The following is an 18,318-nucleotide window of genomic DNA, read 5'->3' on the forward strand; positions in this document are numbered from 1 at the left end:
AAAAACAAGCAAATTAGTTAGAGTTTCTACATAAGTGACTGCTATATTAGAATTATGGACTCGAAAGTGACTGCTCTATTAGAGTATCTCGATCTTTTCAACCGTTTTTAGGCTTGAACTATTTCAATGTTGTATACAAAAGATTTTTGCATCACACTACAAGAGAAACTTATAATTTTACACTAGAACTCATCCAATTATTCCAGAATATTCCCCAAATCTTTTCCCTACCTATTATTCCCGAAATTATTCTGGCATAACAGATGCATGCCTACCCATGGGTTGCTGAGATAAAAAAAATCGTTTAGTCGAATTTTCTGCTGACTGACTGACCGCCTGACTGATGCCTCAGACGAGCATAACCCCAAGGATACGGGTCACTGTTCGATGTCACTTCAGCTGGTCATGTGTCTTTTGGCATAGCGCAATACGTACAATGTATGCTTCATTAACTTACATGTGTCTTCATTTGTGTTCCATTTATCTTTGCTGACAGTTCCAGGTGTTGATTTGTGGTATGGCTCCCCTAGGTTTGTAGCCAACAAAGATTATCTGCATTTTTCGTAGCGACTACTTTGATTGCAGAAGTGCATCCCAAACATTTTCTTAACTTGCAATGGTGTGTAACAGGCTGATAGCTAGCTATTTTATTTTTTATACAGTAATTGATAGTTCAGACAATGATTGATAGTTGGGGCATGCATTCAGACACTGTTCTCTCTTTTAATGTGGTTTGCTTGGGTTTTCCAGTGATAACAATGTTATAAAAAAATTAAGCTTGATTAAGGATCATAGAAACAAAAGCAGTGAAACAAGGAAGGTCACCTACACCAGCAGATATAGTAGTGGACATTCAATTCCTAGTTTTACTTGCATCACTGATGCTTCATGAATTATTCATGTAACTACTTAGGAATGAACAAAATAATATCATACTTTAACAATGGTATGCAAAGCTTACTATGATGTATGGAAATATTAAGAAGTGTGTTAACAGGTATCTATAGGTAAGACTCCTGGTACAATAAGACACTTTGTTACAAATGCTATGGAACCTGCAAGGACACTTTTCAGCCTGCTGAAAAAACTACAAAAGCAATGTGATCCATTTGCAAGAAAAGTACAGCCAAAAATTTTTGGGCCTGTTTCCTGTAGTTATTCAAAGGTATTAACTATTGTTGAAGTTAAGAAGCCTTATAAATTATTCTTAGACTTTGCCATAAAATGCATTACTCTAAGACCTAAACAGCCACGCTGGCATTGGCTCTTCACATTTTCTGCCATTCTCATGCACTTGTCAAGTTTCTACATACCACCAAATAAGGGTGGGTGATATTGCAATAATATTTGATGACCATGATGTTTGCATGACACTGATATGCAAAAATGTGGTATTGAGCATAACAAGCATACTATTTTGACTTGTTTCCTTGCAACAGAAAAATGTGACCCTGTCTGCAAAAAGGGGTCTTGTAGCCTTTTCAATTGCATGTACTAGGCAACCTGTAACATGACTTGTGAATGTGTTATCATCCTGCAATTTAGTCCCCTTATACCCCTAACATAGCACTATGGCTTCGTGATAGGTTGAAAACATGAGGAGTTATGATAAGTCAAACTTGACAATTTGGAAAGGCTATAAAACCTCTTTTCGCAGACTGTGTCACAAATATTGTTAGCAGGTGTTTGTTTATTATGTTATGCCAAAAGGGCAATACTCACCAGCAGGTTACTTACATGCCATACGTGCTCTATCCAATTGTTATAGTACACATCATAGCATTATTTATAGAAAAGACATGGACTAATTAGTGTGTTATTTATTATTAGGCTACGTGTTTCCTGTAGTGTTCTGTTGTTTGGAATGAATACCACTCACGAACTACAGTACAGCTCACAGATAAAATTGCGTGCATTCGCAGTTTTATCGCAAGCCACTCGCATGAAACTCGTGCAAGCTTGCAAGTATATTCGGGTACTCAAGTGAGCCAGTGTATCGCAAGTACTCGAGAGCAATTAATTTACCGACAGCTACACTACTGTTACAATACTATATGCATGTAGCTAGCTATTTATTTGTTTAATCTGCATATTATTTCTCACTTTACGTAGGAATCAGTGTTCAGATCTGAAGAAGCCACAGCTATGTAGCTATAGCTCACGCAGAGTAGAATATAGTATAGCTTCTATACATGTATTGACTGTAAACATTGTATGTGTTAATTGATGCATTGAATGTTGTATATAAGCATATTTTAGTTAAATAGTGTCATGGAAAGTTGGGCCTTTTAGCAATAGCATAGCTAACGAAGTAAACATACTAATAGCTAGCATGAGAATATAGACAAAGACAGCTCTCTGTGCAATGCCATTATAACAAGTCTTTTGCTATAATGATCAGAAAAGGAATCAAAAAGAGCTAACATGCGTTACATGCCTGCTTAAGTAGCTACATTGCGAGTCACAAAAATTAGTAACTACTGTAACTAGCTAGCTAGCGTAACTCACCAATTATCGACCACTTAAGCTTTAACGTGCCATACCCCACAATCAAAGTATACAAGAACAGTGGTACAGCACATACGTACTTCCACTGTTTTAGCGGTGAGTATAGCTATGTATATAGCTAGTTGCCCGGTACAGTTGTAGTTATCTGTAGTGCAATTTGCTGTTAGCTAGCATATTTATATTAAAAAAACAATGCATGTTTTCAAACATATAATGGCTTCGTATGGGCACTGTGAGTCTTTCTATTTGTCCAGCATTATCGCTGCATGTTTACCAGCAGTGTTGGGCAAGTTACTTTGTAATAGTAACTAGTTACACATTACCCAAAAAATAAAGTAATTATAATAATATTACATTTTATAATAACATTGTGTCTGAAGCCTTAAGCTGTCAAGTGTGAAACTACCACCTTATTATGTGCAATGATGGCGTTGTTGTGCAACGTGCAAATCTTGGTTATAAGTAAGAAGCTGGTGAATAAGCTTCATTCAGTAGGCTTCATTACTTCGTTGTGGCTAGGCGTTACTCAGTGGATTACTAACGAGATTAGTAACTTTGTTACTTGTAGTAATAATATTATGTAATATTAGACTCGTTACACTAACTATACTACTTAGGTAATGTGTTACATTTGTTAGTAAAGTAACTTGAGTTATATTACCTGATTTTATAGCGTATTTCGCTATATTACTTAGGTACCACAAAAGTAATAATATTACGTACTCTGCCTTATATACAGTACCATACAACCATGCAATGTTGGGTCTGATTATTCTCATTGGTAGATGCGATATTTCGCCCATCCACAACATAACTTTTCTCCTGTCGGTTGAAAACTCGCAAGCTCACTACTACTCTGTATGCATGCAAAAATATGCACAAAAGCATTACTACAGTAGTTACAGTTGCAAAACATGTACAAAGAATAAGTAAATTGAGGATATATTTGATTATAACTGGTTAACACATTTTTGTAACGTGATAATTTTTGTACCAAAAGATTGGTTTTTCTGAGAGCTTTTTAATGGTATAATAAGCTTTGATATATTAAGTATCCTAGCTAAGATATGATCATAAACACTGTAAAAACATCAAACCATTAAGGAGCAAAAAAGTGGATTTTTATTTCAGTGATTTTCATACTTTCACCCGTGAGGATTCCTTAGGACTTTTTTTCTGTTATTGAGGACATAATAAGGAAACAAAATCTGTTGAGTTTGCTTTTGTTGTAATTAGTGTGAGGTTGACTCAATATTTTTGGTAAAATGCCTGTACTAGTGGTACCAACAACATTGTTGTTCTGGTATGAACTTAATATACTGTAGTTAAATATAGGTAATGATATAATATTTCCAAATGAACTTGTTAACATAAATAGATTGGATACTTATTAACACAATTAACATGTTGGTTACCCTTGCAGAAACTAAGTCAGAAGATCAATGGCAAAGTGAACCTACAAGAAACAAAATTGCTTGAGAATAGGTGTTATCATTGTAATATGCATTTAAAAATATGTCATGGACATGAAGAAAGACATAGGAAGGAAAGTTATGTAGTTTTTATCCCCAAAAAGTACTCACATTTTGCTCTAGCCCAGTGAGAATAAAAAATAAGAATAATAAGAATATGAACAAAATGGCTCAAAATGGCATATTTCAGTTCTTTAAAAATGTATTTTTATCAAGTCCTTTTGACTTCATCTTTGCTAGTGGACCTAAACTTCTTCCAAATTAACTTCTAAGGCTTCTTTTGAGGTTGGAAAGGGTTTCTAAGGTGGTGTTTAGTTGGGTGTTCTATTAGGATTTAGGAAAAAAACATAGGCGATCTCTATTATGAACCACTACCGTGGTTCATGATAGTTGCACGAGGTGAAATGTGTGGGTGAGTGTGCCCACTCATCCCTGAAGGGCTGACTACACCACTGTATATAAAAAATGGGTGTGGACCCAAAAAGGCCTTGGTGAAAAAAGATATGTGATCCAAGGTGGTGGCCAAGAAATGGCTGTGATAGTGGATCAATGGTAAAAAGATATGAATCCAAGGTGGTGGCCAAGAAATGGCTGTGATGGTAGATTAAAGGTAAAAAAATATAACAACAATTTAGGTGAATTTGGTGCCAAGTCTAAGCAGCACCAAATTCACCTGCATTGTCATTGTTAATTTTTTTACCATTAACATAACCATCACAGCCATTTCTTGGCCACCACCTTGGGTTTCACATTGTTGGCCTTTTGGGGGCTGCACCCTTTTCTTACAGCTGGGCTGCTTTGGATTAGATATCAAGAGTTCATAATACGTAACTATATTTTAGAAAACCATACATTTGGGCACATGCAAAATTTGTGGGAATGCTGAATTGAAAATTTCAGCTATTTTACTTTTTTTGCTTATCCTGATAAAGCAACTATTAAGTCTTCTTGCTATGAATTTTCACACCCATAGCTTCTTTATTCTAGGAGATATACTCAATTTTATCAGACCATGTAGTAGTTTCACAATGCATGGGACAGCAATTAACTTAAAAATTGGGTGATTTGTTCATTCCCAAAACCAAACATTTTCTTGTCTTTAGGCAATAGTACAAGTGATTTAATTTAGGAAAAGCACAAAGAATACATGATTAAACTCTCAAGGATCTCTTTTCATCCATTTTAGATTGTAAGAATGGAAATTTTTGTCAACAAAGTGATTTGTCATCAATTTGTCACACTTGATCACTATACAGTACTATAAACTGATAATGAAAAGTTAGTTTGTTATGTATTAGACAGTGAATTAGCCATATCTTTGGAATGCTTCTATGTATCATCACAAAATGTTAACACAAGGTAGATAACCACTCAGTGCTTCATTGTGGCTAATAAAAGAAAATTGGCCAATGTGCCCAAATGTATGGCTTTCCAAAATAGGGTCACATAATTTAGAGAAGGAGAGTTTTTGATAAAATTAATCACCTCTCCATAATATGAGAGGTATTAATTTCATCAAAAGGTGAACTTGTGGCAGTGTATTTGTGCAGGGTATATTGAGCATATGATACTCTCCCTCTCTTAATATTATCACCTCTCCACAATAGGAGAGGTACTAATTTCATCAAAAGGTGAACGGGTCAAAAGGTCATCAGGGTGATTTGATTGGTGTTTAATACAACTCCACTGGTTAGAGAGAACTGTTGATAGATGTTAAATGTGGCAAAGTCTTTATTCTACAGAACAGAGTGAGGTGTTGATACTGTACTAGTGGAAATGTGTTCGATAAATGTATCCCAGTTAGATACTCTCCCTTACTACTACTGTATTATGAACTCTTGGATATATGTATATACAAGGTGTAGAATAACTTTCTAGATCTGATAATCAGCTGGACCAGACAGCTATTAAGTGTGTGCTAGTGTCAAACTGGACCCAAGAGCGGAAAGTAGGGACCCGCCGATTATGCTCATAATTTTACCTATTATGCTATGCTGCACTGCTCAAAAATTCACCTATTATGCTTAAATTAATGCTCAATATTTACCTATTATGCTCGATTATGCTCAATGTTCATACCTTAGTTCATTAGTTTAACACTGTATAGAAAGAAAAAAATGAGTGGCTGGAACACAAATAATAAATTCTTGCTGCATGTAAGAGAAAAGATCGATATACTCTAATAGAACAGTCAGTTTGATGATTGTTCTATTAGAGTTACTGATTGCTCTATTAGAGTATATCGATCTTATTTTGCAATTGTCATTTTCCAGCAAGAATTTATACTATCGTACAAATATTTAACCTATATGCTGGCATTATGCTCAATACTTTTAGGTACCTATTATGCTCAAAATTATGCCAGCATAATCGGCGGGTCCCTAGCGGAAAGGTTCCAGGGAGCAAGAGTGTAGATATTTAAGGAATTGATGTTAAGTAGCAAGTTACTGCTATGCTGAATGTCAGTGCAAGTGGAAGGTTATTATTGCCAGCACTGGAAAGAAGGAAGAATCTACCAGTCATAATTACGTACGAAAAATCAAATGAATATTTGGAAATTTGGGCATTTGCAGGTATAACTATAGGGATTAATTTCCACTATTATTATTATTATTATTATTATTATTATTATTATTATTATTATTACTAGGACTGGGTCACACATAACCAAGTAAATTGTTTACGTATAAGACAACTTTTATTTTGTTTCTCTAACTGATGTATAGTAAGTACAGTAGGATCCTAGCATCCGTGTGCCAGTTCAATTATAAAAGTGTTAAGATAAGTGAATCCGTTTGTACAAATCAAGCCCATTCATTTATATAGTAAGTTCCGTTCAACTGCTCTAATAGAACATACACTTACTCTAATAGAACGTTCACCTAATAACAGAATACTCAAATAGAACAGTCACTTACACTGTTTGGATAATAAAGAGTTCGTATAATCAAGTCTTACTGTATCACCTGGTGATGTCACCATTGCATAGCATTTATGGTAGCCTTTACCTTGTATAAATAATTTGAGTTTGGTAACCTTCCACGTATATGGCAATGTTATGTACAATGGAAAGGCGGCCAAACTCAAAATATTTATTGCTACTATATAGAGAATCTTACACTTTGCTTTATTGATTACCATGTACTTCACAGATTAGCATTCAGCAGAAGGTTCACAGATGATGGCACAAATCCCTCTCCTTTCAACCCAATAAGTGAGATGTAGGAGGTTGTCAATCATTTCTTTAGTGTCAACACTTTTCCATTACTACTACTGGGTTGACTTAACTAATGGCAAAACAAACAGTAGATGTGTTCCCAGGACCTCATCAGTTATCATCCAAAAAAACTACTGGCCAGACTATTGCTATCACACAATCATCGCCACCCACTAAACTATGTACACATATAGGCACAAAAATTACACACACACACCCATGCACGCACTCACACACACACACACACACACACACACACACACACACACAAACAAACATACCCATCTACACACAAGCAAAACATGTAGACAAACACTTTCAAAAGAAGTATGCACATGTGTTTTGTGTATGTGCTAAAAGGTATATAGGCCCAAAACATAGGGGTATAATATAGTTGTTGGAGCAGTGGCTGAGGAAGTAGTTGATATGAGAGGGGGCTGACCAGAGTATAGAATTTCTGGCAGCAGGGGTCTAGGGGGCACAGCCCCCCCCCCCCCCCCCAGAAGTTGTAGCCATTATAGCTTTCACAACGTCTCAAAGTTCACCAAAATTAATTTCTAGGGTACAATTTGAAGCATTTTAACTAAAACACCAACTTTTAATCAAAACAATTTGAGGTTACGGTATAATCACAGGCAATCATTCGAAATTTTTAATGCCTATCAATACTTGTTGAGGAGGCCATAAAACCAGTCTACTGAGTCAAGCAGTGTGAAAGGTTTAAAGTGAACACAAAGCCCTTCATATTTAATGTTTTTATGTCACTACAGTACAGTGTAGTTTGAGGCAGTTTTGTAAGCCAGCCTGTACATTGCTCAGCTCCAGCTATCACTACCTTGTTTTCCGTCGCCAAATGCAGCAAAAGCTGTAGGCTCTATATATGGGCAGTTCTGGGGCATGGTGATGCTGTATACAACAGATATGTTGGTGATTTGGATGTTTGCCCCCAAATGTTCATAGTTTAGAAGCCCAGAGAGCCTATACAATTTCACTGTTCTTAGCTAATACTTAAGAGAGAGAACCATTAATGATGATGAAAATAGTACATATGTATCTTATACAGTAACTGAAAGTGTGTTGTGTCCTCAGGCACACATGACCACAACATGGAAGACCATAAGGTGGGTATGGCAAGGAGTGAAATTACAACAAAACATACAAAAAACTGCTAGCTTTTTAAAAGAACTGTAAAGGTGACTATTTTATTAGAGTAGCCGACTGCTCTATTAGAGTGTCTCGATCTTGCAAGCATTGTCCAAGGGCCCCACCATCTATATGGTTCCATTAATTAAATAATTACCAAATTTTCGTGTTTGACATCGTCCTGTGCTACCTTTTAGGCCCCACCCTTTTAGGTAATAACGAAAGTTGCCCGGTTAACCTAGGGGCAACGGTTTAAAAGAAATTCACATGTCAAAGTACGAAACCTTCTACTCCAGCCTGTTGTTTTCGCATAAGTCGCTCGTGTATTCTTCCTTTGTTTGGTCGAGTGTCTCTCACACCAGTATCTCGATCTTTCTACAGAGTACGCTGCTCTATTTCCATCCGGTGAGTTCTCATGTCGAAGCGTCGAGTCGAATTTTGTAGTATCCAATGCTTAGTTTAACGCGCAGCGCATATGAACTGGTTGCTAAGAATTACAAACCTGGTTTACGAACCGGTTGTACGAGTTCAATGTTTGGTTTTACGCGCAGTGCATGTAAACTGGTTGCTACGCGGCCGTAGCTACTCAAACAGGTTATACGAGTTGAACGCCCAGTAACTAACGCGTGGTGTGTTTCAACCGGTTGTCAAGAACTGGAAAGGACGGCGTCTATTAGAAAACCTAACTCATTAACGAAAGCACTTGGGAAAAAACCCATAGTTAATTTTGACGTTCGTGTATCGTCTAACTTAACTCCGGTGAGCATTAGTTTGTGCACTTCGTAGTTAGTCCTGTACATTAATTAATTATTTATGACGTCATTTCTTATTATTCTTATTACTTGGTTATGTAATTATCTGTATATAGATGTCCCTTGTTTCACAATATTGTTGTTTCTATATTCCTTAAAACGGATGAATTTCATAATAACTAAAGTTTCCCCTAGCAACCTGAATTTTACAATATTTGTAGGGATAAATGTTTATAGTAACATCTCCAAATCAGTGGCGTAGCCAAGGGTGGGCATGGGCGGGCATTTGCCCAACCATCACAGTTTCTTGCCCAACCATCACAGTTTATTGCCCAACCATCACAAGTAGCTAGTTTAAAATTCACGCGAGGATTCACAGCAGCACACAAAACAACCCTTTTAATACTGTAAAGCGTAAACATGTACCTCATTTGTTGAACCATGACTTCGAAGAAGCTAGGGATTGAGATAGATGGTGTATCACATGATCCATTACGCGGAAAATCCCTTGGGAAATCCGCATGTGCCACGTTCTTTGGCGCGATTTAAATTCGAAATTTAAAATGATCCGGAGTCGAAGCGTGGTACACTATATGCACTATAGTCGTGGTACTGTATCTCTAAGTCACAGTGAGTGATAATCGTCAGTAGGATTCAGTGTGGATGGTGCTGGCATCAAAAGATTTCGTTTCAGTGGACTTGTCAAGCATATTTTTGGATAAGGAAAGTACCGTATAGCCTAACTTACTGCTGATGAAAGAAAACGGGAAAACGTATAACAATAATGGCAAATGCAAATGGACTGGAAATGGAGAAAAGGTCAAGTAATTATAAAGTGTCACGTGCACAATTTGTCTAACCGAGTAGTGGTTTACACCAGATTCATGCAAACTGTACGTTGGCTACTATAAGTCTGGGACGAAGCTTTCTTGGCATGCTGATATTTGTGACAAGACTCACTAGAGTAGCGCCCCTGGCCTTCATTCGGGGCCATGTGGCGTTTACTTGAAAAGCATTACATATCGCTGTGGTGGTTGGTCTGTAAGCTACACTGCCAGTTGATTGTAGTAAATATGTCATGAACTGTTTACATTATTGGTTCTCGTAGGTTCAGCAGTTTGATGTCACGTGATGCTCAGCTACGACCATCGTCGATGGATGCCTGCCCTACAAGTTTAATAGAATAGCATAATAGCTAGTAAATGTTGCAAGCAAGCAAGAAAGCAGCATTTGTTTACACTATAGCATAGGTAGGTAGGCCTTGTGTGCATACACTTTTTATATTTTTCTTTGATAATGTTTCGCATGAAAGTGAGCGTGTTTCTTGTGTGTGTGTAGTTAAGTTGATGTTATGCCCATCCATCAGATATTGGCTGGCTATGACCCTGCTCCAAAATTTAAAAAAAGATAGCATAAAAAGGTCATGAGATATAACATTTAAAAGTTTGTCATTTTTCATACATTGTCTATGAGAGGGGGCAACAGTTTCCCCTTCTGGCAATCTCATAAATAATGTGTGGGAAAACAACAAATTCAATTAGTGTCATTTCTCAATTTAACATTATTTGTAGGTGTGAATCTCACAATTAACCTCTCCAAATTTTAAAAAGACAGAGTATATAGATCATGAGATATGATCAGATATCACATTCTGAAATTTGTGATTTTCCCATACATTATCCATGTGATTCCCCAGAAGGGGTAACTGTTACCCCCTCCCATAGATAATGTATAGGAAAACTGCAAACTTTAAAATGTCATATCTCATGACCTATATATGGTATCCTTTTAAAAATTGGAGATGTTACTTTTGACATTCACACCTACAAAATAATGCAAAATTCAGGTTGCTAGGGGCAACAGTTTAAAATTCCTTATGAAATTCATCTATTCCTACAAGGGTAAATGATATGACTATTATGTACATCCATAAATTAGGGATGAGTATATTTTGCTTTTTCCTACTTATTTTTCTTTCCAGCAATTCTTTTATTTTCACCTATTTTGTTTCATTTTTTGTTCAAGAATTATATATCTTGCTCAACATTGATCTTTGGTAATTTACCATTTCCAGTTGCAAAGCTACAATTTCACCTTAAAGTATGAGAGTATCTCGATCTGTACCTGCTCTTATATACCATATGCAAGAAGCTAGCTAAAAAAATGTTATTGCTTAACCTTATACCCGCATAATCCAGAAAACTGGATTTGATAAAACACGAACGAAAAATGCACAATAGTTTTGCCATTTTACATACATAGTTTAAACAGGCATATCTTGTGAAGCGTTTATCCAATCTCTTAGAAATATAGATTTTTTTACTTGGGAAGGCCTACCCTTTGTAACAGCATATGTGACTGAATTTGACAAAACAAGGCTTCGACGCACAAAGCTTTGTTAGGAGATATGACGATTTTAAGGAATCATTGTGTAATAACTTCCCAGTGCCTAAAGCTGTGCAGACAAAATTTGCACCAATTGTTCATCTGTTCACTAGCTATCACTGAGTGGGTGTATACATTTCTGATACCCAACATTTGCCCTGTTTTGAGCAGCTTTTTTCGAGCGGGTAATAATATCACAGGTGATAGTAATACGGTGGGAGGGTGGGGGTGGACGGTGGTCTTAATATACAGGTATAAAATGGAGTAAGAAGACGATTGGAATCCAGAGGCCAAGTTTGGGCTCTCCATGGCCCTCCATGGCCCTCAGATTACTCCAAATTGACTGAGAACACTATTGGCGAGCTCTCTGTGAAGTCCCAGCTCACTACACACCATTATCACAAAGCCATGGCCATTCAATGGTGCCAATCTCACACTCGTGGCTTTGACAGGGTCGGAAGAAAGCTGCTACAGAAACCAGACTTGCCAGTGCCGAAGGAAGTACAGTGTGAAATATGATAGTGTATTAGACCAGCAATCCATTTCTGGTAAAATCGTAAGTTTGATTTTGTGTGCGTGGAAGCCTTGTTATATGAAATCCGGTCACATATAAACTATTAACAAAAAACAAGGAACTCATGTGCCACAAAGCATTCAATCAGTTTGTTTTGTATCACGTCCGTATCGTTAGTGTCCTTGCAGGCCATTTTGTCAATCACGTGATAGCTGTACATCAACGGAATCACCATCATGTGATGACCAAGATTACATCAAGGAAATGTTTCTATACAATGCAGTATGGCCGAGTCATGGCCATTGGTGTATTGATATGTGAAGGAAAATGAAGAGATAGTTCTTTTGCACTTTAAAGGCACAGAGTGAAGTTCTGGGATGAAAGGATGTGATGAAGGATAGATCCATTTGAATCAAAATTTAATGGTAAGTAACATGGTGTTTGTAGTCTTTAGACAGCTTTTAAAGTTCTTGTTCTATATTAGTTTGTTTAAAAGGCTTGCGTATAATCCAGTTTTCTGGATTATGCGTTTACAGTACTTGCATTTTGTAAAATGGCTGCGGGTTTAAGGGTTAACATACACCCTGTACGTGACTGTTCTGTTATAGAGCATCCCCATATAATTTTTATTTGAACTTCACAACAATTGCAGCTATTATTCCAACATTTGCTCATAGCTTTTACACACCCATTACGACAAAGATGCATTCCTAACATGCATACATGAATCTATCTACCCACCTATTCACACACATACACACACACATGCAGGTACACACACACACACACACACACACACACACACACACACACACACACACACACACACACACACACACACACACACACACACACACACACACACACACACACACACACACACACACACACACACACACACACACACAATAAGCAAAGCTAAAGTAAACCTTTGGTTGCTACTAGCACAGTCACACCTACTCAGTGAATCAGCACTGGGACACCTAGGTGTGATGAGCCGGTATAGGAAACTCCTCCTGGGGAAAGACCTCACAGGTGAAGGTATGGGCACCTGAAATCCTACCTGGACTTACTATGCGAGCCATGTACAGTTTACACTGGTTACACACACTAACACACATACACACACACATGTACACAAAGACATACACACACATACGTATGCACGTGACTTATATGTACACTGTACATACATATTAAAAGCAAAAGTATAATGCACATGGTTGTCTTATTTTAATTATACATACATACGTTTGAGTTGTAGAATAGGCTTCCATCTCAACATATTTAATAGATGGAGATAAAAATATTTGTTCCGTGTCAAAGTCTGCTGGCCCAAAGTGATCATTGAAGTGGCCTTTTCGTGTACTAACAGAGTCACCACCTCCAACGTATGTACCTAAGAAATAAAATTAAAGGTTGAAGTGGCCATGGTACACTATCAAGACACACGGTAGTGTGTGGTGCGGCCCAAGAAGCCAGCATGCTATACGGATATATTGGCAGAAAGAAATTTGATTTTTAGACATAATTATGTATGTACCTCCATGAACCCTTATCCAATTGGAACCAAATTTGCTACAGAAGTGCCCACCAGGCAAGGGAGTCTACACACTAAATTACCAAATTTGAAGAAAATTGCTTTAGTCCTTTTCAAGATATGAGCGGCTAATGTTTCATTTTAATTTCTTCAAATTTTCTTCTTCAATTTGCACACTTTGCAAAATCTGCCACAAAACAGAAATGTGTACTCCTGAAATTTGGTACACTTAAACGGGTATTAAAGTGAATCTCAGTACCAATTTTGGTGAAATTTGATCATGATTCACCAACTATTTGCGCAAAGTATTATCAAATTTCCGTCATGCCTACAGGGTAAAAGGTACTTAGTTGCCAAGCATAATAGGAAAACTGCTAATAGGAAGTGGTGTAAAGTTCATTATAGGCTGGATCACATGATCTCGCATTATACAGTTGTATGTGATTGACTCTAGGAAAACCGGTCTTATTGTACATGACAGCAGATTTGGTTTTTCTACCAAGAACTCAAAGCTACATGAATGAACTATCAAATTTCACATTCAAAATCAGCAAGACTTGAGTGGTCTGCTTTAGCTGGCCCAAGCATAGTGGTAATCTGTACAAGCAGTGTGGGGCCCTGGGAAGCCTGGGGATGGCTGCATTTAGCTGTACAGCTCTGTGGTAATGAATAAAACACCAGTGCTGTAAATGTACTTTCCCATTTTGAGACCTGAATGGCCCATAGATTGGCCTGATTCATCCCTACATCTTCCTCTTTAATTTTTGAACAACCTCTTGCCTACCTCCGGGATCCAACCTCCCACCCTTTTTGGAGCTTACCTGGCACAGTAAACATAGATTTAAAAACTATCAAAATGGTAGGTAACTTAGCTGTAAGCTACTTGTACAATGGGTGATCTTATAAGGAATTGGTGTAAAATGTGTGAAAATTTGGTACACATAGCCTCAACCATTGGCAATCTACAACACACTTAAAAACTGGCATTTCTTAACTCTTTCAAATAGGCGATAAGATGGGTTTTCCCATACTGGGTCACATGATTTTCAAAATTTTTCTTGAGGGGGTCCGAAGATGGGCTCCAAAATGTATACAGGATAAAATTGATAGTAGGTTCTGCTATTGAAAAACACTTGAACCTGGAAGTGATGAGCATTCTATCATGAAATATGTAATTATATTATTGTGTTCTGTCGTTGTTTGTGTCATTTTCAATTGCGGACAGCTTTCTTCACCGCTGCAAACAAATTACGCTATATAGAGTTCAGCTACATAAATAATAACCCTACAGAGCTGTGGTTAGGTGAAGGGTAGTTTGTTTGCAGTAAAATTCTTTACAGAGGGACTTGTTTGTAGCTGAACACTCAACGGGGTAACTGATGTGTACTGCAAACAAGTCAGCCTATAAAGAGTTCTACCACAAATACTTCACCCTGTATAGAATTTAGCTATAAGTGAGTAACATAGAGTTTAGTGCCTGTAGTGAGTTCAACTACAAACAAGTCACTCTGTAGAGAGCTCAGCAAAAAACAAACAAATCATCATGTAAGAGAGTTCAGCTACACACAAATTATTTTTGTTGCATGCACTTTTATCCAATGTATTTCAATGGCAATTATCATTATCTAGGTAAAAAAAAACAACAGAATTGTTTACAAACTAGTCTGGTTTTTGCTCAACGGATCACATTTATGAAATTGAACAACTGCTAATTGTATTTCTAGGGCGTATAGTCCATGTCATAATATTAGGTAGCTATTTGCTACTAGACCTATAAGATCTTCATGCATACACTGGATTGTTTCGATGGAATAAATAAATAGCAACTAGATTAAAGCCACTATAACATTAAAGGAAGACAAGTGGCAAGATTGATATCATTATAACTATTAAAAGCTACCTAATCAGTGTAGGAGATGCCAATATGCCACTTTGCTTCTTGGAGTCTGCTGAATGAAGACAGGGGATAGTACAACATGGTCTCCATGTAGGGACACAATTCAATCAGATTCAAATCTGTTACAGTTTTGGCTTTGTTGATACCAGCTTGTTGGTGAGAGAAGCTACAGTACATAGCACCAGTGTTGGGAGTAACGCATTACTTACATAACACATTAGTTAAGTAATATAATGAAGTATGCTAATATAACTTGAGTTACTTTACTTACAAATGTAATGCATTACCTAAGTAAAGAAGTTATTGTAACAACTCGAACCATTATTAACTTTATTACAACAAGTACTGTATGGCTCCAAATTTTAGCAGTATAAAATTTTGGTAGTTTTCGTAACTAACAGCAACCCCATGAAAATTTTTCTTACAAAATTTGGTGAGCACTGATTAATTCGGTACTGTGCATGAGGCAAAGATATGAAGAGTTTATAATATACTTTAAGTTGAATTCTACATTACCATCTCCTAGCGGACCACTCTCAAGACAAGCTCAGCTACTGCAATTAGTTCCGTGAACAAGGAGGTTATGGCTTTGCTTACAAATGGTGATGACAGAAATGGAGTTACACAAAGGGGAACTTACCAGAGATATACCGGAAAGGAAAGAGATAGAATTGGAAACTACAAGGTGGTACATGGAATAAGTGCAGCGATTGATCATTTCAGAGCAGAATTTCCTGGTTTGAAGCCCACTACCATGTGTGAATAGAAAAAGGTAATTGTTGATATATCTGAGAAAGATCCACACCATGAACCAGTCACAGAACTACTAGGTAAAAAAGAGGAAGACCGTCAACCTTTCATGAAGAGATAAAGTCCCTTCTGAAGAAATACATTCATGCTATTCGTGATACAGGTGGGATAATTAATACAGCCATAGTTATAGCAGCTGAATTAAAGAAAGTCTCCAGGAATATTGGAGTGCAATGGAAACTATGTTGTATTTTAAAAAGTTGGACTGCTATCTAGAATGAATTTTGTGAAACATAAGGAAACGACCAAGAAACCCAAGTTTTCTGTTTCCACTTTTGAAGAACTGAAGTCACAGTTTTTGATGGATATTATGTCATCAGTAACAATGGTGGAGATTCCTGATGACATGGTGATCAGACAGCTTTAAATATATCCTCTTGTCAGACTGGACCATGGCTCAGGAGAGTTCCAAAAGAGTGGGGGTGGTGGGTATTGATGACAAATGCCAAATTAAGGTCACTTTTGTAGCTTTTCTCTGTAGACATTCTTACCAGTACAGCTAGTGTATGAGGGCAACATATCAAGGTGACATAAAGCTGTTGATTTTCCAAAAGGGTGGCAGATTACCCATACACCTAATGATTAGTGTAATAAAGACAGCATGATTTCCTACATTCAGTCCATCATTGTCTCATATATGACTGAAAAGAGAAGGCAGTTGGAGTCGGATGCAAACCATAGTGGATTGGTTATTTAGACGAGTTTAAAGGACAGACAACAGCTAGGGTGTTGAATTTGCTGCAGCGTAATAACTTGTTGTATACGTATGTTATTGTGCCACCCATCTGTACTGACCACCTCTAACCCCTTGATTTTAGTGTTAATTTAGCTGTAAAACAGTATCTCAGAATTGAAAACTGATAGTAACGTTGAACAGAAAAGTACCAGCAAAGAAATTTAACCAGTGGACTTGAGACTGAGTATCATGAAACAGACTGAAGCCAAGTGGACGATCAACTTGTATGATTACTTAGTTGCACACCCCATATGTGACCAGATTTTACAAAACCGATCCAAATTGCACATCAAGCAAAATCAAACTAACACCACCAGTAGATAGCTACACTATGGTACTACTAGTTTTGACCCTCAGTACTACTCAAACTACTCGAGGCTGGTTTTAACAAATGTCTTTTCTGGATGGTGTGGAGTGCTCAAATGGTGGTTTCAGGCCTTGTGAAAGACCTGGCTTGGCAAGAATAAGTGGTTTACTGGTGGACAGCCTTATAATGTTGGCCAGACGTTTTCTCTGTTGATTTTGCTACATATCAGCCACCAAGGAGCCAGCACAGCCCTGTAATCTCGTGTCTGGACTCCGCTCGTGGTCTGCCTCCATTTTGAGGTCTATCTCTTGCCCTCCCCGCCACCCCCCCACCCCTTTGTGAGCACTCGTGATACTACTTCGCTCGTCCAACTGCTCAGATTTTCTATCTTATTTGGCGGGAAACTCTACAAGCAGCTACAAGTACTGGACGTGGCCTGAAAGGTAACAGATTGATGCATATTTGTGTAAGTTTCATACGCGTGCTCGCTATCCTTGGAGAGTTATGCTGGCTTCAATTCTTTAAAACCGCATTTATCTCGAAACTTCTAGTGTGCAATTTCGATGGTTTTTCCAAAATCCAGTCACATATAATCATGAATGGATTTAAACATGTTTGGATCACCAATTTTTTTTTGTCACAAGTACGTAGTTCTTTGTTCTGCTGTTTTTTCTTCTTCTGTAATTAGCTTTTGTACTGCTGTTGTAATTCTGTACAATTAACATGGTGATGATATACATGTATTTATGTTTTAATCCTTTGATTAAATCTGCTAAAAAAATGATGTTTTTACAAGTATTATTGCTATGATTACTTAATAATATACGCATCTTGATAATCCAATCAAGGGAATAGGCTGAATTGATTTGTTTTCAAAAAAAGTGATGATGTGAGACCAAAGTAGTGACTATACATATGGACTTGGAGTCAAACTATACAGTAAGGAAGTAGCAATGGCAACAATAAATACTCCATAGTCAACATCATCTTACTGCTTTTGTACTTCTACTGTAGTGATAGCAGTGTCTTTCTCAAAC

The 18,318-nt window shown here is 37.2% G+C and overlaps 1 protein-coding gene across 1 annotated transcript in view; it reads right to left on the minus strand.

Annotated features, from left to right (window-relative positions):
• LOC136243089 (neuralized-like protein 4) overlaps positions 1 to 18,318 on the minus strand; it is a 222,273-nt gene that overhangs the window by 3,474 nt on the left and 200,481 nt on the right. The window contains exon 6 of the mRNA XM_066034606.1: positions 13,243 to 13,390. Within this exon, the coding sequence (XP_065890678.1) occupies positions 13,243 to 13,390 (148 nt within the window). The remainder of the gene's footprint in view (positions 1 to 13,242; positions 13,391 to 18,318) is intronic.

This window comes from Dysidea avara, chromosome 2 (genome assembly GCF_963678975.1).
Source record: "Dysidea avara chromosome 2, odDysAvar1.4, whole genome shotgun sequence".
In the NCBI taxonomy this organism is placed as follows: Eukaryota; Metazoa; Porifera; class Demospongiae; order Dictyoceratida; family Dysideidae; genus Dysidea; species Dysidea avara.